A 26602-nucleotide genomic window follows, 5' to 3' on the forward strand; every position below is an offset into this window, starting at 1 on the left:
ACTCCCTTGGGCAGAATTAGTTGCACCCATGATATACAATCCAGGATGGCCGTGTGGTGGTCTCCACAAGAACTGGCAACCTGCCCCCCACAAACACACCCACACACCCACCCCCAACAAACACACATTCCACTTCCTGTGGGTCCTCAAAAGAGTCCTGCCCCCAACTGGAGGATGAAGTGTCCGCCAGCTGGGCCCAAGCCCACCCTTGGTACTCCATGGGTCCCAGCAATACCTTCAAGGAATCTATAACCACCTCAGATCTCATCTCCAGCTCCCTTTGCCAGAGAGATCAAATTTTACAGTTAAAACCCAATTCCAATCTGGCAACATCTCAACTTTGTTCTTTTGAAACTAAAGGGGAGGAGGAGGCCTCAGACACTTGAGGGTTCTAAAAGTACCAATTTGGGAATTATGAGAAGTGTTCTGTGCAAATCAGTCATAAAATTTTAATTCACTTACTCAGAAAGTTCCCAAGAGACTCACAGCTGCGGCGCCTTGGCCTGGGGCCCATCGTTTGTGAGAACATGGTGCTGACAAGCCCAAGATCAAGGTTTCTTCCCTTTGTGCCAATCAGCTCGTCACAGAAGAAAGCCCTGAGCCACGGTCAGAGCCTGCATTCCCTCACTTGCCTCACCACGGCTTGCTCTCCTGTAATTTGCCTCAAGACAGAAGAGGGAGGATATATGGGCTTTTCCCCACCTGATGACAGGTGAGCTGAGCATCATCGTTTAAGCACAGCCCCAAGAGGGGCAGACTCAGGCACCCACACCTATTTTCAAACAGTTGAAAATAGAATTACCCTATGATCCAGCAATCACACTACTAGGTATTTACCCAAAGAATACAAAATTACAGATTCAAAGGGATACACGTACCTAGATGTTCACAGCAGTATTATCTACAAGAGCCAAATTACGGAAACAGCCCAAGTTTCCATCAACTGATGAATGGATAAAGCAGATGTGGTAGGTATGTATATAATGGAATATTACTCAGCCATAAAAAGGAATGAAATCCTGCAATTTGCAACAACATGGATGGGTCTAGAGAGTATAATGCTAAGCAAAATAAGTCAGTCAAAGACAAATACCATATGATTTCACTCCTATGTAGAATTTAAGAAACAAAACAAAGGGGGGGAATAAAGGGGAGGGAGAGGAGGCAAACCAAGAAACGGACTCTTAACTCTAGAGAACAAACTGATGGTTCCCAGAGGGGAGAGGGGTGGGGGAGATGGGGGACATAGGTGATGGAGACTAAGGCCTGCACTTGCTGTGAGGAGCCCCGGGTGATATATGGAAGTGCTGAATCCCTATTTGTACACCTGAAACTAATATTACACTGGACATTAACGAACCGGAATTTAAATTTAAAACAAACAAAACAAAGCACATCCAGGGCATCTTATGGGAGGAGCGGGGTCTGAAAGTCAGCAAGCCTACACTCTGGTCGGCCTCTCCCACAGACAAAGGAAGGGATACTGGGGACAGTCACAGAGGCTTTCCAAGTATTCTGTGAAACAGGGAAAACAATCCTGAGACTACCTACTGGGCTGTTTGAGAATTCAGTGAGTGACCGGATGGGAAAGCATTTGGAAAGGTGAGAGGCAGTGCTCACGTGGGAATTACCACATTTAAGGGAGTCGATTAAGGATATAACCTCAGGATCCAGCCTCCCACAGCAAGAAGCCGACCTGGTCCCTGGCCAACGCCTGCTCTCTGGAGCTAAGTAAGATCGAGATGGTTCTCTAACAAGGGTCTATGTCAGAAGGCTGAGGTGGGGGATTTCCCAGAAAGGCCTGATTGTGAAACTCTTATATCTTCACCCCACTGGTCAATCTAAGAAGATGCCTGGCTTCATGAGGAGCTCGTGTTTTACTCCAGCTGCTTGCAAACTCTCCCCAGGTGTTACAAAGACGCTGCCAGATTTCCCACGGAACAGGCTATCATCACGGTCAGAGCCGATTTCATAGCCATCCCTGGAGGCCCCTTTTCTGGAGGGACTCGGAGAAGGGCTCACCTCCGCCTCCCGCTTGCAGGAAGTCTCCAACCAGGACTCTGAGAACATGGGGGTGATTGCATTAAGAGATGGCCCAGTAATGAGTCCCCCCCCCCCCCCCGCCCCCAGAGCTTAGTCTAAATGCAAAATCACTGCCTCGAGGGGAAAGATACTATCTCCAGAATCTACCTGCTTCCAGAAGCTACCCTTCACGTCGTTGTTGTAAGTAAGCCACCCTTTACCTCACGTCATCCTGAGTAGTCAGGGCTGGAGAGAGCCTCAGAGACTGTGGTCCAGGCCTTCTCGTACAGATGGGGAAAATGGAGCCAAGAAAGAGAAGGGATGGAGCTGCCATCACCCACTGACCTTGTGGCAGGACTAAGATCAGACGGAGACCCCAGACCACTGGGCCCCTCAACCAGGAAGCTTCTTCAAACAGAAGCCACACCCCTCCCCCACTCAAAAACCTGTGTTCACAGAACAAAGCCCAAGCCATTGGCATGGCCTTCAAGGCCCCCACAGTCTAGTTCCTGCCAACTTTCTCAGCCTTCTCTCTCCTTCTGTGCCTGCCCCACCCCCAACCTATGTCCATGCTGCAGCCACACACTGGGTATCAAGAATAGGCAGGTGAGGGCACCTGGGTAGCTCAGTCGTTAAGCGTCTGCCTTCGGCTCAGGTCATGATCCCAGGGTCCTGGGATCGAGCCCCACATCAGGCTCCCTGCTCGACAGGAAGCCTGCTTCTCCCTCTCCCACTTCCCCTGCTTGTGTTCCTGCTCTCGCTATCTCCCTCTCTGTCAAATAAATAAATAAAATCTTTAAAAAAAAAAAAAAAAGAATAGGCAGGTGACCACTGGGCTCATGACCAAGGCCGTCCCTCACCAGTATTCCTGCCTCTATGTCTCTACCTACACTGTTTCCTCCACCCAGAAAGCCCTTTCCCATCTCCCACGTGAAAATCCTACCCAATCCTCCGAAGAGTCTCTTAAAGGGCATCACACCCATTCCCAGAGCAGAATTCCTATTCCTTGTGGGCACTCCTCCAGCACCTGGCAATACTGCGCCCACCACCTCTTGAACTTGGGCTCATGTAAAGATTCTCATGGGTTATGTACCTCCCCCCCCAACCCCCACTCACCTCCACTCAGCTGTGAGATCCTGAGGGCAGGGATGGAGTCCTACTCATCTTTACATCCCCTCTGAGCACTTGGCAGTGACTGACCCAGAGGAGTGCTTAGTGACTATCTGTTTCATCAAAGGAGTGCACAGATGGGCTACACCTGTCTTTACGGGCGACTTCTCTGACCCCCAGCCAGGGCCAACGCAGCACGGCCAGCCTACTTTTGATGCTGTCCCGTGACACTGGGCGATAATTAACTAGTATGTGTTGGGCTCCCTCTTTCCTAACCCACTGCCATCCCACCCCAACTCCTGGCCAGAGTGCACACTCCCCAGGGCAGTGATGGTGCCTGATTGACCTTTGGTTGCCCAGCACGGATCCCAGCACATAGATGATACATGAATGAATAAAGTCCATTAATGATAAAACTAACCTATTTGGACCACTGAGACATAACAGATTTCCCTTGCTCATTTCAATCCTATACATACAATTCACCACGTAAGCTTTTCTGCTTGTTCAACAAATATTTATCAGGTGCTACAAATACAACAAGTTCCTGCTGGATAGAGAGTTGCTAAGTGAATAATCCCAAATGTCTAAGTATCGTAGTTATGGGGCATGAGCCAGAAGACACAGGACGGGATGCTGTGGTCACTGCTAAGTTTGCCCTGAGTTCATCACTCGCCCTAGTGGTCCCTGTCCCATCCTGCTTCATTGTGGTCACAGGGGCCCCGGTGGAGATGGCCACCCCTCACCCAGCTCAGATGCAGAAAACAGATGACTTGTCTTTCTCCCACTGGGAAGGAAGCAGAGTCGGGTTTTTTGTGTCTTTGCATTGCTTAATATAATCTCCCCCAAATTATTATCTCCTGCTTCCCATGGGAACTGTTGAAGATGCCAATTTCATACTGATTCCGGATGCAAAGTCTGTTCTGTCTGACCTCACTGATTCCTGGGGGATGTGTTGAGACCTGTGAAATATGTGAAAGCTCATAAATCAACTCTGGCTGGCGTTCTGCAAATGTCTTAGTTTGAGGGCAAGTCAGACAGCACGGACAAGTCCCCCGAGCCTCGCTGCTGCCCCAGCCCGGAACCGCCCACTGTCCCCTGGAGGCCGTGGATGCTGGAGGCCTGGGGCAGGGCCCAGCACTGGCTGTCCCCATCTCCCCTCTGGCCCAGCTCCGACGAGCCGGAGGGGAATGGGAGGTCAGTCCTTGACATCCAGTCTGATGTCTGAGGCCCTCCGGAGGGAAGGAATCCTGTGAATGTCCTCTCCCAGCCAGCCCCCAAGGAGATGGCCTCAAGACCCTTCCCCAAGCATGCTCCTTTGCTTCCAAGACAAACAGGAGCCTTGGGCTCAGGGGGTGTGCTTGAGTGAGTGATGAGAGGTTGAGTTAGGAAATGAGCGAGGGCTCCTTTCTCACTGCTTGGATTTAACAGTGCACACACTCCCCTTCCCTGCACTCATTCATTCGTTCATTTGTTCATTCGTTCATCCATTCATTCGACAATCATTTATTGAGAGCCCACTCTCCCAGATGCTGTGGATAAACAGTGGATGCTGGGGCCATGCCTACACCCAAGAAACCTTCCAGCCCCCACCAGACACCCCACCCACGGCCCCAAGCCCCAACCCCCACATCCTCAGGAGGGCACATGGGCACCTGCTGCCCTCTGCCACACACCTGGGGGCTGCCTGGAAGCTGTGAGCTTTCTGCCGCCAAGAAGGAGGGCAGCAGGCCTGCTGGGGAAGGTGGTCTGATGAGGGGTCGGCCCAGCCCACCAGCCCTGCCCCAGTCACAGCCTGCCTGCCAGTGTGGTTTGGAGTCCGCCTTTCTGCCCAGGCGTCCATGTGTCCAGGGAAGCCGGCAGCCAAAGAGAGAAGAGGACACACATACCCATGTCACTCCTCCTCAGAGCTCCCAGAGCTGAGAGCGCCCCAGAGAAAGGATCAAAGGCAGCCTGTCTGGCTGAGTGGGTCAGAGTGGAGAAGGGGAGACATATCACCAGTCACAGTCTGAAAGGCAGTCCCTCTCTGTCTCCCTCCCCTTCCACTCTCCCTCCCCAAACTTCCCCACCTGGGCTAAGCAGCCCCCTCTCCCCCCGTGTCTCCCCCTGTGACCGGGTAAGGATTGGTAAGATGGGCAGCCAACAAAGCCGCTGTTCCTTCCTCGAGAGCAGAGGGTGAGGGAGGGACAGCAGTGACTGTTTAGGGGGTGCGCACCTGACTATGGGACACTCTGCATTCCTTTGCTAAGCTTCAAAACAACCCCACAAGATGCGTGTTATTATCCCATCCTGTAGACAGGACCTTCAAAGGGTATAACACCCTGAGCCGGGCAACTGTGCAAGGATAGAATTTGAACCCCAAATGTCTGAATCTACAGCCCATGCTCTTCCCCGTCCCCATTTTACTAACTCCCACTGCTCTTCGGCCTGATGACCTCTCCCTCCAGGTCCTTTGAAAATAAAGATCTCCTTTCTTTCCCTAACAGAGGGTATTATAACTTGAGCCTCTCAGACGATATTTACATGAGGCCGTTGTCAACAACATTAAATGTGATTACTAATGTATTGCTTTAATCACTTTTCTTGTACTCAACGCGCACACACTCTATAAAACGAATACTTCGCATTCCTATGCTATTTTGACTTCTTTATCTCATTTAATCCATTTCTGATAGCACAACAAAGAGCTCCCAAATCACTCTGTTTCTTGCATCATGCTGGGGCGAGGGCAGGAGCCACAGATGCCCTTGCGACACCAGGCACACAAGCAGATAAGAGCCGCGGAGAATATCTGCAGAAGCTGCCAACATAGGTACAGAACCTATGTGAGTGGTGCCATTCTAGAGTTGGCCAGTGGTGTACTCGATCCCCTTCCATCAAAAGGACATTTGAAAAGAAATCTACCAGTAGCCTTGATGACAAAAGAGAAGATACAATCACCTTCTTCCATCTCAATGCACTTGGAAGCTTCACATCGCTATGGGAGCACCACAGGATGGACCTCCCACACGTTTAACACACACACGGCTACGCAGTCCGATCAGCCCTGGCCCCAACGGCTAACGGTGCCCTGCTGCCCTCCAGCAGGCCCTCTCCGGCGAGCTGTTCAGACACCCACCTTGGCCACAACCATCAAGAGCAGAGCTGAATCAACCCGCTGTTGAAAGTTCACACTTCCTCCAACCTCTTGCAACACCACTTGCTTGTCACACACAACCGGCTAATTCCACAATGGAACATAATTGAAAGAAACAGGACCAGACCAAGGAACATAAGGTGAGAGCCAAGAAAAATGTGTAGGTCATTGAGAAAATTGCCGTGCTAGGCACTGGGGACGTGCGTACGTCACAAAGGCACCAAGGGCTGGGCGGGTCCCATAGTGGGTGCCCTCCCCGCCGCCCCCCGGTGTGGGGGCCGGTCGGCGCACCGCACCTCCTTGCCGCCGCAGGCCAGGGCCGGTTCCCAAAGGCGACTGCAGCTGTAGGTGGGAGGGACTTCCTTATGCACGGAGGACAGACCCAGTCCTGGCAGATGTCATTGAGCACGTGTGCTGGTTGAAACCCAGAAGTCGAGAAGGGCCACGTCACGGAGCAATCCGGATGAGAACACACGAACGGAAAATCCAGACTGTCTTCCTAAGGATTGGGAAGATTTAGAAAAGCAGAACGTTCTCGAATTGGAGGAGACCCGAGAGGTCATCTCTTCCAGGGAATTTAAGCCTTTGGTGTGCACGCCACAAACCTGTTCTACAGATGGAGGAAGCCCATGGACCCCTTCTCAGAAGAATGCTTTGAATTGCACGAAATTAAATTCACAGGGAGACCAATTATATTGAGAGGCAGTTAACAAAATATTTTTAAAATAGATCTGTGATGTAGGAGTATATAGGCTTCTTCATCAGGGCAGTACATAACAAGATGGGACAGCAGCTTGCTATCGTGGACAATTCTGAAGTAGCGATTAGTGAGAATGATATTTCAAAATATGCCAAATACTTCAAGACACTTCAGAGGAACTGTTACAGCTGTAATGTGGTGTATTAATAGCTGTGTTTCTCCCGTTAATACTGCCCCAGGGACCGCTGAGGGTCATACATCTTATTGCCTCCAAAATGGACGACAAGGACAAATTCCACTAGAAGTTAATGGGAAAAAACGTGACGATGGAGCCCCTGAATTCTAGCTGCAGACCCCAAATTAAGACCCTTACTATCCTCCTATCCCCTCTTTTTGCAGAAAGGCCGAGTGACTTTCTTATGCCCCACAGCTAATAAATAGCAAATCTGTTCAGTTATTCTCAATGTCCTCTCTGGTCCCTTTCCCACTCGGTCTGCCTCACTTTAGGCTTTAAAAAAATTGGGGGGGGGGGCAGTGTTTTTGTTTTTAAACAAAAATAATACAGCCTTCTAATAGATTCAAACAATATGGGAATTACATTTTAAAAATTAAGTTTTAACATTTATTTTTTTAAAGTTTTTATTTATTTATTTTTTTAGTAATCTCTACCCCCAATGTGGGGCTCAAACTCATGACCTCGAGATCAAGAGTCACATGCTCTACAGAGCCAGCCAGGCCCCCTTAACGTTTCTTTAGATGCAGTTCTATCTAAGAATAGACAGATGGACTACAGCCTTGCTTGAAAAGTGTGGTTCTGGGACCAACAGCATCGTATCACTGGGGAGCTTGTGAGGAATTTGGAAGCTCAGGACCCCACCGCAGATCTGCTGAGGCAGAACATGCATTTTCCTGGGAGAAGAGCTGTCTTCATACTTGCTGGAGTCCCTTCTCTGCTGAGGTCTCCTTGGAGACCCCTCATACCAACCAGTGGCTAGAATCCAACCCTCAACCCTCCAAAAGTCATGCGCTATTAAACCTAATCAGGGGAAATAACAAACGCTAATACAATAACAGGACTAAGGATTTGGAGCAGGAGAATTCATAACGGAATGATTGGACTTGAAATAATGAAAACAATAATTATAAGAACTAACCTGTTATTAGCCCTTACCACAAGCCAGCCTCCACGCCAGACCATTTATGTGCATACCTCATTTAATTCTTACAAATATCCTATGGAATTTGGTATGGTTCCCCCCTCTTTACAGATGGAAACACTGAGGTTCAGAGAGGCTACCTGTCCCAGCCAATGACTGGGAAAGACTTGAAGCAAGATGGGCTGCATGTGGACAAGCTCGCTGAGGCCCGGTTCACAAGGACGGCAGAAGCAAACCCAACTGTGGAGCCCCTGACGCAAGCCTGGTCCCATCTCCTCCCAGGCCTGCCTGGTCCCAGTGCCCTCAGCAGCCAAAGGAACCGAAGGAACCGAGTGGCCTGCGCTTCCTGCATTTTCCTTCTGGTCTCATCCCTGAGGATGTGGTTTCAAGTTACAGCCCAAGCCTTTATAAAAAATAGGGAGAAAAGCCCACAGGAGCCGCCTCATGGGGGGCTAAGTGAAGTTTCCAGGTGCTCCTGTCCTTGCCTTATCTGCTGGGAATGAATGTCAGGTTGGAATGACTTCTCACTGCTTGTTTCACAGTTTAAATAAACCCAGGCTTTGCTGGCTTCTCGAAGCGGAATCTGACTGAAATCTCACGAGGGAAGGAACTGGGCAACATCCTGAAAAGTCTCCAAGGTGGGTGTGTACCATGCTCAGGTTGTCATCGCAAGACCCTAGAGTCTTTCCTGATGAACAGTTTCCGTAGCGATACCCCATACAGACACTGGACAAGGTATTTTCCCACATTCTCTGTGAGTTAGACCTTGTTGTGCCCATTTCAGAGATGAGGACACTGAGACCCAAGGCTCACAGCCAGGAAGTGGCCAAACCAGGGTGAGAATCGAGGCCAGTCTGACGTCCAAGTTCCAGCCCTCTCCGCTGCAGAACACACAGCCTTCCCACCTCTGCCTTCTCTTCACCATCTCGGGGACCCATTACAGGCTACCTAGTATTTCAGCTGCTTCTTTTGTGTCTAATCTCCCTTCCTTGATGGTAACCTCTGGAGAGAGCCCCATGGCCATGCCCAGACACCCTGCCTCCTCGGTGCCCAGGCCATAGCCTGGCACCAACAGGTGCTCTGTTACCATTGGTTACACTCAACATTAGTTGAATGAAAACTGGCTGGTTTTCAGGAACAATAACTCAAGAGAAAGCCTCAGGCTAGCACCATCCATCTTCCAGAAAGATCCATATGTGTGCCTACCTGACTACTCAAGCGCTTTGATCAATGACAAATCCCCATGGGGCGCCTGGGTGGCTCAGATGTTTAAGCGTCTGCCTTCGGCCCAAGTCATGATCCCAGGGTCCTGGGATCGAGCCCCGCATCGGGCTCCCTCCTCCGCGGGAAGCCTGCTTCTCCCCCTCCCTCTGCTTCTCCCCCTGCTCATGTTCTCTCTCTCTCTCTCTGTATCTCTGTGTCTCGAATGAATAAATAAAAAAAAAAAATGACAAATCCCCGGGCCAGAAAAGAGAATAATGGCATTGCTCATAATTTCACAAATGACCAGAAGAGCCCCTGAAGTCCCTGGGCTCTAGTAAAAGACTGCTTGCTCAACCGCAGAACATTCCATGAGCATCTGTCACCAGTGGAGTCCCTAAATTTGCCGCTAAGCCAAGTTGATCGGCAAAGCCAGAACTAAGAATGTCCGCCCAGAGGGTGACAAAATGAGCCCCAAAGGGGATAAACACACATAAATAAGTGACATCCATATTCAGGGACCTTGGCCGAAGGTGCTGTTCTCCAAAGCAGTGTGCTATGGTAGGAAGGTTCCTGAGTGGGGGTTCAAACCATGGGTGCTCCAGCCCCTCAGCTCAGCTCCCCTTTTTCTGAGCCTTCAGCACCCACACTGTAAACCCCACAGCATCCTGCCTCTTCAAAGTCTTTTGGCCAGCTCAGACCCCTTGATATGTGCTTGATTTTACCTTTTATCTGCATCTTGGGTGCATCCAGGTAGGTAAGACTCCCCTGGAGCAGCCCTTTCCTCCTTGACGACTAAGCATGTCCATCTGGCCTTCCATCGCCAGAGAAGCTGGCCACCGATCTCCCAAGGGCCCAGGATCTGGAGGACACATCCTAACCAGCCATGAGTCCTACCGCCCTCATGAGGTAGCTGTAAGGCTGAGCACCCACAAGCCAAGATGCCAGTTTTCTTGATGACACAAAACTTTCTTGGCTCATGGGCTGCAACTCTTGGGTCACTATTCACTCCGTAAGTGTCCCGGGTGACCCCGATTTACATCTAGGGGTTGGGGGACTCAAACCTGAGGCCGAATTTTGTTCCAGAAGGAGCAGGGTCTAGTTGCCTCCAAAGCAGAACCCAAAACAGAGAAGGCGAGAAGGAAACTCAGGGGTACCGGGGACCTGTGCCCTGAGTCTGGCCCTGCCTGGTCTGCAGAGATGAGCCACAGTCTAATTTGGACACAAGGGAGGAAACTGCTTCTTTGAAACTGGGTATAAAACTCAGAAAAAGGAAGCCACGGTGAAAATATATGTCTTGTCTTGTCTTATAGTTCATGAGGAGAAAGCAGGGCAGAAAGAGGACAAAAGAGCAAGGGTGTTACCTATGAAGCAGTCTGCCAAAAAAAATTTAATTTGAATTGGATCAGGTCTCTAGATCTAACTATTACCAGTTCACAGAAAAACAGAAGGCATGAAGGAATATACTAAATACCACCCCAAAAACGTGATCAGCAAAATCCCAAATGTAAGGAATTCTACAGGACAGACAACTCCGCCTCATCCACAAGTACAGGCAAGAGAAACAAAAAAGATTAAGAGACTTGTCAACAAAATGCAATCCTTATTTGGATCTGATTCTAACAAACCAACAAGAAAAAAAAAAAAAGACATTTATGACATGATCAGGGACATTTGAACACCAACTGGATATTTAACGATAAATAGGAATTATTGTTGATTTCTGTAGGTTTGATAACGGTGTTGGGATTATTTTTTTTAAAGAATCTTTATCTCTTAGAGATACATCCTGAAGTATTTAAGGATAAAGTTATATGATGCCTGAGATTTGCTTTAATTAATCCACTGGGGGAGAGTAAAGTTGACAAGCAAGGCTTGGTCTGTGCTGATAATTATAGCAACTGAGTGATAAGTAGGTAGTGTTCATTATGTTCTCTGCTTTTGTCTAGGTTCAGAATTTTACAGGACAAAAATTTTAATTACCAAAAAAAAAAAAAGAAAAAGGCAAGAGAAGGCCCTCGTGTTTAATCAGGGCTCCAACACAGACTCTCTCAGAGGCTTTGAACAAAACCTTAAACTTGCCGAGCCTCATCCAGAGCCTGAATGGGTTCAAATCCTGACTCATCCTCATTCGCTTTGGCTGGATTTCCTAACCTCTCCAAATGGCTCGGGGGCCTTACCAGTATAATAGGAATAATGATAGTCCTACCACGCAGGGTTGTGGTGAGGAGTAAATGTGTTAATTCACATGTAAATATCCCCCCCCTCCCCACAAAGGGGAAGGGTTTGCTCGTCTTACCACTGCCTCATCACTCTTGTTTATTAGTTTCATCTTGATGGGGAGGAGGAGAAGACTCCTTTGGAGAAGCTGTCCTCCCTCCTAGGACACCCAAATTTCAGAAATGTTTCCCAGTTCTTCCCAATCACACACCGCTGGTTCCACACTTCCTCAAGCTCAGACCAGCATTCTCCTCCTCCAGGTGGTGAGAACCCTGTGCTCACCTCTTCCTCCTTTGTTAACAATGCCCCCTCCTGGTGCCTTCCCCCTCTTCGGCCATCTCTGCGCCTAGCTTCCCTTTGCCTGTTCTCAAGCGCACCTCTTGCATCCTCGTTTCTGGAGGGAAGCAGACTCCCTTCCTGGTCCCTTCTCTTGCCCCTCCCCTGTGACGCCACCTCTTACAATGCCCAGAAGGACCTCTGTACATCAGGAAACCGTGGGGTGCAGGGAAGGGAAGTTAGAAAGAACTCAGGACTTATGAATGCATAATGCTGAACTTTTTGGAAATGGATGGGCCCGGTGCCAGGCCTCACTAGGGTTCCTTGATTCTATTCTTCTTACAAAAGGGCCATTATGAAGGCTCCGCATCTCCCGTGTGACAGGTTGGGAGCTGTAAAATTGCATGACGTCATGGGGACCAGGAGATGAATAGGTTTCCCAGCCCCATCCTTCTTCTCAAGGGCCCTGGGATCCTGGAAAGGAGTCTGTGGGAGGGAGGGGGCCACTTCAGGGAGCCGTGCAGCAGCTCCCAGCTGTTCCTCAAAGGAGCCTCTGGGATCACCCCAGACATCAGGCAGAGCACCCTGAGGCCCCCTCCGAAATCCTGGAGTACCCTGATGGGTTATCACACCCTCTTCCTCACTTCCAGTCTTGCACTCGGCGCATCCAGCCCCACAGGACATCCTGGAAGAGGAGCTCCACCCCAATCTCTCCCTTTTTTTTTTAAAGATTATTTATTTATTTGAGAGAGAGATTGAGAGCATGGGTGGGGAGGAGGGGCAGAGGGAGAGGGAGAAGCAGGCTCCCCACTGAGCAAGGAGCCCGATGTGGGCCTCCATCCGAGGACCCTGGGATCATGACTTGAGCCAAAGGCAGACGCTTAACCAACTGAGACACCCAGGCATCCCCCAATCTCTCCTTCTCTTCTCTTCTTCTTTCTTTTGGGGATCATTTTTTTTCTACCAGACAAGAGAGGTCATGTGGCCGAGTTAGGAAGGTAGATACTGGTAGTCAGTCCAGTGGCCTCCCATCCTAACCTCTGTCATCGCTAACTTGTTGGAGTCCATGCTCTCTTTCCTAGAAGATGAAGAAGCAGAAGTTCAACTGGTAAAGTCCCTTCCAGTTACGGCAGTCCTGCTGCGCATTTTAAGGAAGTACGCTACCTCCTCCACCAAACCGCGTCCGTGGCTTGACTGGGCCCCACACTCTTTGCCTCTGCCCACTCATCTATATTCAGAGTGACCATCAACCAGCTCTCCCCTCCCTCCCCACCCCTCCTTCTCCCTCTCTCTCTTCCTTCCTCCCTCTCCCACCCCTCTCCCACACATACACACCCCATGTCCCTTGCGACCAGTAGGAATGGAGAAGTTTGGGTCCAGGTGCATCCAATTTCCCCTTGCAGCTCTGAAGGACACTTGTTTGCATACTATTTCCATGTATCCAGATGGAAATGCACACTCATTTGCATGAGCATATACAAGACATTACGAAATAACCAACCCAAGCCTCTCTAACAGCTCAATACTTCAGAGCCCTGAAATGGGACCAACAAAGATCTCACTAGGTACACCAGTGGTCTCCAGAACTTTTGAGGTATGGGAAGGAAGTATCAGAACTTCAAAGCACATTTATTTTTATCACATCTTCTAAAATGTTCTAGCTTTGAATGTATGTGTTACACTCCTCAAACCATATTACTATAACAGAATATGTATGTAATTTATAAATATGTATATCAGGGGCTCCAGGCTCAAAAAGATCTTGGATATGGGGTACATGATCAAAAAAGTCTGGAGCCATCATCACTCTAGACCATCTGCCAAAGCTGGAAACAGTCACAAACGGTTTTGGTCCAACCATCAAAGCAACCAAGGAAGGATCCCAGGTAACCCTCCGCCAAGGCCACACTGGCCAACAGACACCAAAGCTCACTAGGGCACCGGTCAAACCACTTGCCAACCCCCTTGGGGCCTCGTGCCACGTGGGGTCTCCTTCCTCCCAGAGGTCTACTCTTGCTGTGCGTTCCCATCAGTGAGGCTCATTTTAGCCAAAAGAACATTGGCACCCACCCAAGGAACCCACTCTCTTTCCAGAACGGTTGGCCGTGGCCTTCAAGACTTCTTTTATTTCAAGAATATACATTCCATTCAAGGGTGAGGAGTGTTGAAGAGAAAGTGCTGGTCCTTTCTAGATCTTCTCTCTGGGATTCACTAAGTTAAACCAGATGCATTTATTATTGAATGGAAAAAATATAAGCTCAGTCTTTAAATAGATAGATGATAGAGAGACAGACAGATGAAAATAAAGAAAAAACAAATCGGCTTTCTGGGGGCGCCTGAATGGCTCAGTCGGTTAAGCATCTGCCTTCGGCTCAGGTCATGATCCCAGGGTCCTGGGATCGAGCCCCGCATCGGGCTCCCTGCTCTGCGGGAAGCCTGCTTCTCCCTCTCCCATCCCCCTACTTGTGTTCCCTCTCTCGCTGTGTCTCTCTCTGTCAAATAAATAAATAAAATCTTTAAAAAAACAAAAACAAAAAAAACAATCGGCTTTCTGGATGAGAACCATGATGTGACAGCAATCTAAGCTACTCTTGGGTGGGAGGGTTCTCGGGGACACAGGCCACTAAGCGGGAAGGAACTCTGTAGAAAGTAAGTCATTGCTTCACGGGTCAGGACTTCATCGTTGCCGGATTAAGACTTCCCCAGAGCACAGAAGCCTGAGACTCTGGGCTACTCACCCACACACTGGTTGCTTTCATCCATCTGATATCCAAAGCGGCAGATGAGAGGCCTCGAAATCGTGGGGTAGTTTGGAGCTGAGAGCGGTGGGGCCGCTGCGGGGTACGGACCTGAGTAGGGGTTCGAGTAGGGATTCGAGTAAGGCCCTCGGTACACTGGGTTTGTTCGGGGGATGCATAAATACCCGCCGTTTTGGTTAACACACATCATGTCTCCTCGGCAGGCCTCCGGGATGGTCCGGCATTCGTCAATATCTGGAAACCACAGAAAGGATGAGGGTTAGCGGCTCCCTGGCCACGCCGTGCACGGTGCCTACTTCAGCCAAGGATCCCAAAGCAGTTGGTACCAACATCTGCGCCCAAACACGGAGGGCAGTCCCTGGCTCATCGCTGCAGGGACGCTCAAACGCCGGCTAAACTGAATCCCATTGACCAGCGTCGCCCAAACATCAGCCATCAGAGACCACATCACAGTGTGAGCGGTAGCCGCAAACCCCGTATTATCACCCACATGTGAAACCCAAGGAAACACTGCCAATTAACGTAAACAGAAAGTACCAGTAAAAATGAATGTTTAAATACGGAAATAGAGCATTCATCCGTGAGTGTACCATCTAAAAACATCCCAGGTGCTCCCATGTACCCATATGACCCTCGGGAAACACTGGGATGGACCTCATAATTATTCCCACTTCTACTCCAAATAACAGCTGGGCAGGGGAGAGAGAGAGTCCCTTGCATCAAGGAAGACAAGGCCTGGCTGAGAGTTAGTTACTTGTGAAGAAAGTGGAGGCTTACTGGCAAGTCAGCTCACCCGGTGCCAGCAAACAGGCCCGTGTCCAGCCAGGCTGGTGTTCTGCTTGTTAGGCCTGGAGCGGGGGAGCTAGGTTCCCTAGAAAATCGGCCTTGCAAGGAGTGGGGGCAGGGGATGCCTGAACTCTGGCTCCAGCATGAGCAGCCCACTGCCTGAGCCCACGCACTGGGCCCTCTCACCAGCCTTGGGGTCACTCCACGGGGGACAGGAGGCTGGGGGAGACATGCTCACCCCAGCCAGCTCATCCGAGACACGCGCACCAACTCCCAGCTCAGGAAAGGGAAACGTTGAGGCTCAGATGCCCCGTTCTCTAGTGGTAAGCCTGAGACCCTCTGGAAGTCTGGTGGGACAGAAAACAACGGTTGCCACCCTCTCATCTCCTGGCCCATCCTCGTCCCCCAGCACTTCAAATCTAAGTGCCAGCCTAGACTGTCCATGGCAGGGTTTTGTTCCTTAGCACTCGTCACTTTTTGGAACCATCTCTCTCCCCTCTGGTTCTTAGCTGATGTGAGCTCTGGGAAGATACATGATCTGGCTTCGATCAAATATAATCAAAAAGCTAAATACATCCCCGAGGTGGGAGCAAGTGGGGCTGCCTTATTATCTTTTTATATATGCTGTGCTCCATCCACAACAAACTATTCTATACTCTGAACGTCCTTTCCATCCCTGGTCTTTGCTTCTGTGGTTCCTTCCACCAGGAATGCCATTTCTCAGGATCCTACTCATCCTTCAATGCCCAATTCAAATGTGGCCTCCATGAAGACTTTCTTTATTGACACTCCGTCTAGGTCTACCTCTTCCACTAGATGACGTACTAGGAGAATAGCCCCCAGAGGTCAGTCCTGATCCTCGGAACCTGGGACTGCATCAGGTTACCTGGCGAAGGAGAATGAAAGGAATTAAAGCTGCTAACCAGGTGACCTTGAGATGGGGGGGTAGGAGATTACCTGGGTGGACCCAGTGTAATGACCTAAGTCCTTAAAAGCAGAAGAAGAAGAGGCAAGAAGGGCTGGTCAGAGAGATGTGACAATGGAAAAAGAAGAGATCCAGAGCCCATGAGGGACTTAACTCACAGTGGTGACTCTGAAGATGGTGGGGGGGGCTGGGGGGAACCATGAGGCAAGGAATGAGGAGGCCTCTAGAAACCAGGAAAGGCCCTCTACTGACAGCCAGCAAGGACTCAGGACCTTCAGTCCTGCCACCGCAGGAAACGGGATTCTGTGGGAACATAAATTGGTCCCGCCACTAGAGAAAATGGTAGGAAGGTCGTCAAAAAATTACAAATAGAACTACCCTATGATCAAGCAATCCCAGTTCTGGGTATTTATCCAAAGGAAATGAAAACAGAATCTCAAAGAGATGTCTGCACTCCCCTGTTCACTGCAGGATCGTTCACAATAGCCAAGACGTGGAAACCACCTAAGTGTCCGTCAGCAGATGAATGGATAAAGACGTGTTTATATCAGGATACACACACACACACACACACACAATGTTTGTACACACATACTCAATGGAATATTATTCATCCAAGAGAAGGAAGGAAATCCTGCCATTTCCAACACCATGGATGGACGTTATGCTAAATGAGATAAGTCACAGAAGAGCAAATACTGTATGATCTCCCTTATATGTGCAATCAAAAAAGCCAAACTCATAAAAATCGTGAGTGAAATGGTGGTTGACAAGGGCTGGGGACTGGGAGAGGCTGGTGAAGGGCACAAACTTGCAGTTATAAGTCAAATAAGTGCTGGGGAGCTCATGGGCCTCATGGTGAGGATAGGTAACAGCATTGTACTAGAGACCTGAAAACTGCTAGGAGAGTAGATCTTAAATGTTCTCACCGTAGGAAAAGAAATGTAACTATGTGATGTGAGGGCGGTGTTAGCAAGGCTCTGGTGAAGATCATATTGCGATATGTACAAGGATCAAATCAGTAAGTTCGTGCACCTTAAACTCACACAATGTTATGCATCAATCATATCTCAATTTTTCTAAAAAAGAAAGTGAATTTGGGGCGCCTGGGTGGCTCAGGCGTTGGGCGTCTGCCTTCGGCTCGGGTCATGGTCCCGGGGTCCTGGGATCGAGTCCCACATCGGGCTCCCTGCTCGGCTGGAAGCCTGCTTCTCCCTCTCCCACTTCCCCTGCTTGTGTTCCCTCTCTCGCTGTGTCTCTCTCTGTTCTATAAATAAATAAATAAAATCTTTAAAAAAAAAAAAAAAAGAAAGAAAGAAAGTGAATTCTGCCAATAATACCCATGAGCAAGGATTCTCCCCTAGAGCTTCCAGAAAGAAACAAAGCATTGCTGGCACCTTGATGTTAGCCTGGGAAACCCCTAAAGAGCTTCTGACCTACAAATAATTATAGATAATGATCTATAGATAACTTCTAAGCTGAGCCGTGAGGTACATTTTTGTTGTTTAAACCACGAAGTGTGTGGCAATTTGTTACAGCGCCATCAGAAACTAATACAGACGGAGAGCCCCTTGGGGACATGGATCAATCCTTGATCATTTTTGCCCCCTCACGGGGCTGGCCACAGAGCAGGAAATTGATAACGGGCATTATCGACTTCAGACATTCTGTGGCACTGTTTTCTTCCATAATCCAGGCCAATACAGATGTGATAATATCGAGCAGCAGCTGGGAAAGAAACGGCCCCACCATCGGTCTGTCACGGAAGGCCCCCCACCCAGTGCAGGATCCTCGGTGGCCTCGTACCTAAACACTGTCCTGACGAGCGGTCCAGATCGAAGCCGTTAGTACATTGTTGCTGCAGGGAAGGAGAGAGGAGAAAGAGGTAAGGTCGTGTTCCTTACTTTTATTTATTTATTTTTTTACTATAAAAGTATTATAAGGACATCACAGAAAGTTCGGGAAATAAAGTCAAGAAAAAAAAGCATCCATAATACCAACACCTGTATTATAAGGCCTATTTGCCCCCCTTCTTTTTAGTATTTTCTTATAATCATTTTACACTTAGCATTATGCTTTAAACTCCCCCGCACCATTGCTTCAAAACCCCCAATATCTGCAGATTTGGGGCTGTTTCCTGCTCTGCTTATGAAGAGCAGGAATAATCACCTCTGATCCGCACGATGATGAGGCACATCCTGTGTTCTTCTCTTTCTGGGACTGGATATGACTGCTTGCAAGGGCAATCACTCTCTTGCTCTGGGTGCTATTTGACCTCCCCTTCTCAGGGCCCCCTGTGAGTGCCCTGCCCCCTGTGAAGTCCCCTAACCCAACCCTCTAACCTAAAAAGCTACACAGCGATGCAGCCCGTTTTGTAAGAAAAGTAGTATCGGGGAAATCCCCCTATTTCAGTCTCCCCGAGACAATTACACAAAGACGCTTCTAGAAATGGACAGGTCTCAACAGTCTCCGAAGGTTGTGGTCTTCACGTGTAACCTGTGTTTACAACTTTATGGCCTTAGAAAAATGTCATGGGGGCCAAAAGTCCATGGGCCTCTGGGGAAGACCCTGAAGACGGATATTTTATAGGAATAGGCGGAGAAGGAATGTTTGACTTTGGGAACCCCATCCTTGGCCTTCTCTGTGCCTTCCAGGGTTTGGCTTCCCCACGCTGTGGGCTGGTTTTCGGAGAGGATGGATTCAGCCTGCATTCATGGAAGTGGGCTCAGGAGTCTTAGGGCCTTGGGGCAAAAGAAAGGGAGCAATGAGCCAGGAGGCGGTGCCATTAAGCTCGGGACACTAGGAGACTGGAGTTCAGGCCTGGCTAACCAACTAAGTCCAGGGAGGGTTCTAGTCCACCAGCTTGCCTGGCTTCAACTCCTCCCTGTAGCCACTAGTCACAGCTTCCTATGCTCACCTGTAAAATGGGGGTGACAGCGCTTAGTTCTGGGCAGCTGCAAGGACTGGATGTGTTCATGTATGTGGAGTGCCTAATGTGCAGTAAACACAGGACCGGGACACTGTCCTCTCTGCGCCCAGATGTCACCATCTGTCACCATGAGGCTGGATCAGAGGACTCCAAGGGCCCTCCAAGCTCTATGTCTCTGTTACTCTTCCCAAGATCCTTTCTATCCCTAATAGCCTGAATCCATTTCGAAATTCTTACTATGAAAGGAAAAAATATTCCCCCACCCGCCTGTGGCCCCTTCACCCTGCTCCAAGGTGAGGCCTCATTCATTTGTGAGCCAGAGACAGAGAAGCCGCTCTGAGTTTGCAGGAGGGATGTGCCCACATTCTCAAAGGCTGACACAAACGTGGTTTCATAAAGTCTGGGCGCTGCAGGTCTCTCCCAGACCCCTGCCAGAGCCTGAATCTCCCACCCCCTGTGCACACTCCTGCCAGGGGGCTCGGCCCAGAGGTGGGACCCGCCTCCTCCGGCCGGGGATGCGTATCTGCGGGAGACACACAGACCCACGGGGGCCACATGGATGCAGGGCACTACCGCCCAGAAGCCCTAGAGCACCTCTGACTTTTTAACATTTACCATAAATCAAGTCCCAAAAGACACAAAGGAGGCAGTGGATCTGATTCAAAGTCTTGGATTGGGAATCAGAACACCCAAGTCCCAGCCCTGTCCCCAGGGCAAGGGTCAACTTCTCTGAGCCCGGCCTTCATCTGGGCGCAGGGCAGGGCTCAGCTTCAGTGAACTGTAAATCCTGGGATTTTAAAATGCATGGCTGAACCCCCTCTCCCTGATTTTTAACACGCTTCTAGGTAAGAAACAAAATTAAAATCCTACCTGTGCATACCCAGGACTCAGAAGACAGAGAGCCAGAATGGTAACAGTGAGGATCCTGCAGGGAGCAAGAAGTCGAGATATAAATGCCCAAGATACCTCCAGAATCCAGGGCTGGGGACAGAGATCTCAGGCTGCCCATGTATTTACAATGGGGACTCCACTTTGTGTATATAATTTGGGGGCTGGGGTGCTCCCAAGGTCAAAGCGGACTCCAGATACCCCCAAACATCCCAAACAAAATCATGTCTCTTCTATTAGTTTTATGTGTTGGGATAAGGTGTTAGATGACATTTTTTTTTAAATAAAAGGTTTTGCTGCTTCAAAGACAAAATCTAAAACCCACCACTGTGGCGTGACCAATGTATGGACCAGCTGCTTTGTCTTTACTTCTCGCAAAGTTCTGAATATCTTTATTCTGAAATGGTAACAGAGTGAATGAGACCATAGCCTCCTCAAAAGATGAAAGGAAAGTGCCAACATGCAGCATTTGAGTTCTATGGAAGAGAAGTGTCTCGGGAAAGTCTCCTAATCCCAGAGCACGCTTCACATAGGCCCCAATGGCAAAGAGGGGCCAGGGGACCTGGGCAGCCGGGAGAAGAATGGATGCAGAGGGAAATCTTAGAAGGAGGAGTCCAGGAGTCCTGTGGGTCGGGCTGGCTCTCCATTCACAAGCCACCGAATCTCTCTGAGCCTGAGACTTCCACCCTTCCTCCCCCGCAAGCTTCTATCCAATAAAATCATGGTTGCCAATAGGCTTTAAAAACACAGTATAGATACCACCTCACATCCATCAGGATAGCTATAATCAAAACAGCAGAAAACAGCAAGTGTTAGCAAGGATGTGAAGAAATTGGAGCCCCGTGCAGGGCTGGTGGGGAGGTACAACGGGGCAGATGGGTGCCAGCACCCCAGAACATTAAAAATGGATTTACCATATGATCCGGCAACTCCACTCCTGGGGAGACACCCAGAAGAAGTGAAAGTAGGGACGTAAAGAGATATTTGTACACCCATGTTTATAGCAGCATTATTATTCACAATAGCCCAAAGGTGAAAGCAGCCCAAGGGTCCATCAACAGATGAATGGATAAACCAAGTGTGGATCAGAATATATTTCAGCCTTAAAAAGGAAGGAAATTCTGGCATAAGCTACCCCGTGGATGAACCTGGAGGACGTGATACTAAGTGAATTAAACCAGTCACAAAAGGACAAATACTGTATGAGTCCATTTATATGAGAGACGCAGAACAGTTAAAATCCTAGAGACAAAGAGTAGGATGGTGGGTGCCAGGGGCGGAGGGGAAGAAGGAATAGGGAGTCAGTGTTTCACGAAGACGGAGTTTCAGTTTTGCGAGATGAGAAGAGTTCTAGAGATTGACTGCACAACAACATGAAATGTACTTAACGCTGCTGAATTCTACACTTAAAAATGATTATGATGGTTTAGGGGCACCTGGGGGGCTCAGTCGCTTGAGCGTCTGCCTTCAGCTCAAGTCATGATCCCGGGGTCCACGGATCGAGTCCCGCATCGGGCTCCCTGCTCCGCGGGGAATCTGCTTCTCCCTCTGCTTCTGCCCCTCCCCCGTGCTCATGCTCTTTCTCTCATTCTCTCTCAAATAAATAAATAAAATCTTAAAGATTTAATAAAAAATTTTTAAAAATGATTACAATGGTTTAGGGGTCCCTGGGTGGCACAGTTGGTTAAGCATCCGACTCTTGGTTTTGGCTCAGGTCATGATCCCAGGATTGTGGGATTGAGCCTCGAGTTGGGCTCCATGCTCAGTGGGGAGTCTGCTTGAGAGTCTCTCCCTCTCCCTCTGCCCCTCCCCCTGCTCACTCTCTCGCTCTCTCTCTAAAATAAATAAATAGGGCGCCTGGGTGGCTCAGTTGGTTAAGCGACTGCCTTCAGCTCAGGTCATGATTCCAGGGTCCTGGGATCAAGCCCCGCATCCGGCTCCCTGCTCAGCGGGAAGCCTGCTTCTCCCTCTTCCACTCCCCCCTGCTTGTGTTCCCTCTCTCGCTGTCTCTCTCTCTCTATTAAATAAATAGAATCTTTAAAATAAATAAATAAATCTTTTAAAAAATTATTACAATGGTTTAAAAAAAATCTATGTAAATGAAGAGCTTTTTAGTGCTATTATTGTTCAGTTCAATAGTGATTTATCCGAGCAACTACTACTTGCAAACAAGGACCCTAGACAGAAGAGCAACAAAACTATGACCCAATCACTGCCCTGGGGAGCTGGCTGGAGAGCCAACTGAATTGATAACGTCAATACACACTGGTAAGGGCACTGAGAGAAATACCCAGTGAGCGCCATGAGAGCCAAGCTGGAGGCAGGTACAGGAAGGTCAGAGAAGACTTCCCAGAGGAGGTGATCTTGAAGACCTGCTACTATCAACATACACCTCCACTTTATAATCCCTCCCTTCATAAAAAGAATGTTCGATAGATGACAAAGCTGACTCAATCCAGGACACAAGGCTCATCTGAATTAGCAACCCTGGGTAGTTGGAGGGCCCTGGAATTGAGCTGACATCCTCCAGGGAGAACAGAACCGTGACATTGTGCTAGAAGACACAGGCCCACTTCCTTCATCTAGTCCCCGATCAAAAGAGTAAAGACCCTGAGAGTGCACACATTTTCATTTCATCTGAGTGCCTGTGTGAGCCAGGTTCTAGAATGCCAGAGACAGCTCTGACCTTATAAAGTGCAGAGCCAAATCCCAGGGCTTTTTGATATTTGCGACGGCTAGATTTATATCTGGAAGGAATGGAAGAACAATAACAAATTTATTTTCCAAGCTGTATATTATGAATTTCAATGTTTTCCTGTTTCTTCACATGAAGTTTCCTTTCGCTTGGTTATAAAACCCTGTCTCGTTTATGTTGGAGACAGAACAGCCTGACTGAACGCAGTGCGCTCCAAGAGCTAGTGGAAAAGGCATGCTAACCCCATTTCTCCCCCGACTCCCCTACTCCCAGTTCCCTCTGGCTGGAGGGCAGCCCTGGGACAGGTCTCCTCGGAAAGGTCGAGCCTGAAGCCCGGCCTCCTGGAAGAACCACAGCTGAGTCCTGGGGGCCAAGTAAGTTTCAGGCCGATGGATCGAGAGGGTTTTCGGAAAGTGAAGGAACCCACGCCCTGCTGCTCTCTCACAGTCTCACGAACAGTTACACCTTGTCACGAAGAACTCCAGAAAACTCTAAAAATAAAGGAACTATAGAAATTCTAGGGGAGACTTGGATGCTCATAACTGGTCCCCGGAACTTTCAAAAACAGGTGGGTCCACCCATTTTGTGCACCAGCCTACAGTGTAAGGAAAGCCAGAGAGGCCAACTGAGTCTCAGGGCTATCTGTCAGAGAAGTGCCGGTCCCCAATACAGGACCACCCTTGCCCCCCGACACACACACAGTTCATCTGTCTAAAGCAGCTACATTTTTAAAAGTTCGCTAAAGACTGTGCAGATATAACCTGGATAAAGTTCTTCAAGGTTTCAGGATTCCTTGACTGAAATTGCAATTTCCTTAAAGAATAGCAAAACGTTTGCTTACATGTATTTCTGTCTGCAGTCCCCACTTTTCATTGGCTTGAAACTTCTGGGTCGCATGCCCTTTGTGAATCCCACACAGACATAGAGCAAATCCAATTTCGGGATGTTCGGCCAGCCCGTCCGCTTGTCCAACAGCCAATGCAGCAAAATGATTGCTAGTGAACTGGTAATTGGTCTCCCAGCTTTAGAAATATATATATATATATACATATATATACATACATATATATGTATATATATATACTCTAAAACGACACACAAATCTGCTGCCCTTTCAGAAAAGAAAGAGTGAGCATCAAGCTCTGAGGTTTTTGCAGACTTCTCTCGGATGCTGTCTTCTGAAGCCGTATTATAAAATACCCACTCCCAAAAGAAGGCTTCAAGATGGAAATTACAGAGGCGCAGCTTTTTATAATTAACAATATCATTGCATCACTAGCTAATGCCTTTTCCAATATCCTGACACAGCCTGAATCCCAGCCATAGCCATTTTCCACCCATCAGGTTTTTAGTAAGGTTTCCAGACCCTGGAGGAAAAAAGTCTTGAGCGGGGGGGGAACCTACCTTTTTAATCCTGGCATGTCCAAGATGTGTGAGCAGGAGCAACAAAGGGGAAAAAGAAAAAGTTGGCTGCGCAGGACCTCGGAGCCGGCCCTGAACTTCGGCTCCCTCCGGGCCCTTGGGGCTCGCCCGTATTTTATTCCAGGGGGACGAGCCAGTCGTGGGGAGGACAAGGGGAGAGCCTGGGTCCTCCGAGCCACTGCAGAGCCCACAGAGAAAGCACCTGGTTTTGCTTAGCCCTTTTCAGTAATTCAGCATTAAACCAATTGGAGGAGGAATTTTAAAAATGAACACTTCATTTTCTAAGTATGTTAAACAATGCAAATGGGGCCTCAGTCTGGACACAGCTGGTTCAGATTACAGCGCTCACCAACTGGCTAGACTCCTCACAACAATCTTGGGGCGTCTGCCAGGACCCAGCGCTCGGCTGGGAGGAGAGCCCCGGCCCGCCGCCCCGCCGGAGCAGCCGCACTCGCGCTCCCCGCATCTCTACCGGAGGCGATTGGCGGGCAAGTGCAGGGGGGCGGGGGGCGGGGAGGGCCCGTTGACCCTTTACTTCCCACCCAGCGAGGACGGCGCTGCCCGGGCCGCCAGGCCGAGGCGGGGGAGGAGGATCCGGCACCCCAGCCCTTGGGAGGCTGGGGACGGCCGCGGAAGTCGTCGTCCGGGAGACGGACGACTTGAACTCAGGACAGACACAGCGACCGGGCCCCGAATCCGAGGATGTACTGGGGAGCCAGACCCAGTGAAGCAGAGGCTTGGGGGAAGCGACGGGAGACTCACGGTTTTCTCGAAGAAGGGGTGGGGAGCACGAGGGGGTGGGGACGAGGAGGAGGATGGAATCTGGCTGAGGCTGACTCAAGACATCAAGCTTGTGCAATGCAAACCTTCCCGAGGCCACGCGCCCCGCCCCGCCCCGCCCCGCCCTCGTCCCCTGATTCTCGGGGGGCCACGTTCCTCCTTTAATGAAACGGTGTCCAGTCACAAATCCCCACGCCGTCCACCTTACACGGACTCGGTGTCGTATCATAGATCTCAATAAAGCTAGAAAAAATTAGAATTTTTTTTTTAAAGTGTTCCTTGGCTCGAAAGGGATTTTAACAAGTGAAATGGTGATTTGAAAAGACAAAAAAGGACAGTCGGGGAAAGCAGAATGATGGATAAGAACCTAAAAGCATTATGTTCAGGGTTTCACATTCATTGTATGGGGCGGGGGGGGGGGTTCCAAATTATTTCTTTTTCTTCCTTTCTTTCTGTTTTTAAGCACTGGAACCTTTCCGTGAGATGAAGTCTTACCAAAGACACTATTCTAGAAAAGACCATGGTGGGATTGGCAGTAGTCCGAGCCCCTCCTTCCCCACGTGCATCTTCCCTTGGGCCCATCAACAAAACCTTACCTACAGCTGGAAAGGCCCTGATGCGGTCCTTTCTCCTCACCATAACTGTGTGCCATAGGAATCAGATCTCTATTTTATTGGCGTGGGATTAAGAGAGGTTAGGTAACTCCCCCCTGGTGACACAGCTGGTCACTGACACAACTGAGACTCCAAAGTTTACATAGTTAGCCCTCTCAAAGGCCGTCCTTTTAGTAAGTAAATGAAATCCTACTCTAACAATGCATTTGGGGCACCTGGCTGGCTCAGTCAGAAGAGCGTGCTACTCTTAAATTCAGGGTCATGAGTTGGAGCCCCGTGTTGGGTGTAGAGATTACTTAAATACAAATAAAATCGTGTAAAATTATAAAAATAAAAATGCATTCAACAAAAATGTCAGGATACTAATAGTTGTCAAAGCTGATGTCTACTACACTATTCTATTTACTTGGCATCTGCTGAAAATTTCCCACAATAAAACATTTTTTTAAATACATTATATTTACAAGGTTGTTCACTGATCCCAGTTGCCAAGGTTTATAAACAGCCCTAACATCCATCAGTTGGACACCAATAGGGTTAAATAAAGGAGGGGACTTCCGAAACCGGACTATTGTGCAACCAACAGAAAAAGCTGGACACGTAAGAGTACATACTGGACGAGTCCTTTTATATAATACAGAATTCTGAATGAGGTAGTGACTTCGAGGGGCACTTCTGGATGCTGATAACATTTGAATTAGCAATCTGGGTCCTGGTTACTCAGAGGAGTGTCCACTTAGGATTCATGAAGTCTTATGTATGTTACACTTTATTATTTTTTTAAAAAAGGACTGAACCAGCTCCTTGTGTGCTTAATATTGAAGGATTTCCAGCAGAGTCAAAATGGTAGAATACTGGTAATTTTACATAGCTCCATAGAATATATTAGTAAGTGTAAAAGCAAGTTGTAGAAGTGTGTAGCGCATGTCACCATTTGAGAAAAATATATACACAACTTCTTGCTTGTGTATGTAAAGAAAAGA

General features: G+C 48.9%; 1 protein-coding gene across 2 annotated transcripts in view; it reads right to left on the reverse strand.

The window, feature by feature from the left end:
* FBLN5 (fibulin 5) overlaps nucleotides 1-24712 on the reverse strand; it is a 75585-nt gene extending 50873 nt beyond the window's left edge. Inside the window, exons 1-4 of one of the 2 annotated variants that reach the window (XM_032405798.1) lie at nucleotides 24208-24712; nucleotides 20091-20145; nucleotides 18098-18149; nucleotides 14560-14814 (exon numbers count right to left, since the gene is read on the reverse strand). In XM_032405798.1, coding sequence (XP_032261689.1) covers nucleotides 14560-14814; nucleotides 18098-18149; nucleotides 20091-20145; nucleotides 24208-24224 — 379 coding nt within the window. In that variant the 5' untranslated portion in view covers nucleotides 24225-24712. Of the gene's footprint in view, nucleotides 1-14559; nucleotides 14815-18097; nucleotides 18150-20090; nucleotides 20146-23644; nucleotides 23685-24207 lie in introns of those variants that run through there. The other variant, XM_032405797.1, reaches the window with a different exon arrangement.
* Nucleotides 24713-26602: the final 1890 nt, after the last annotated feature.

Source organism: Phoca vitulina, unplaced genomic scaffold, assembly GCF_004348235.1.
Source record: "Phoca vitulina isolate PV1807 unplaced genomic scaffold, GSC_HSeal_1.0 scaffold7, whole genome shotgun sequence".
NCBI classification, from domain to species: Eukaryota; Metazoa; Chordata; class Mammalia; order Carnivora; family Phocidae; genus Phoca; species Phoca vitulina.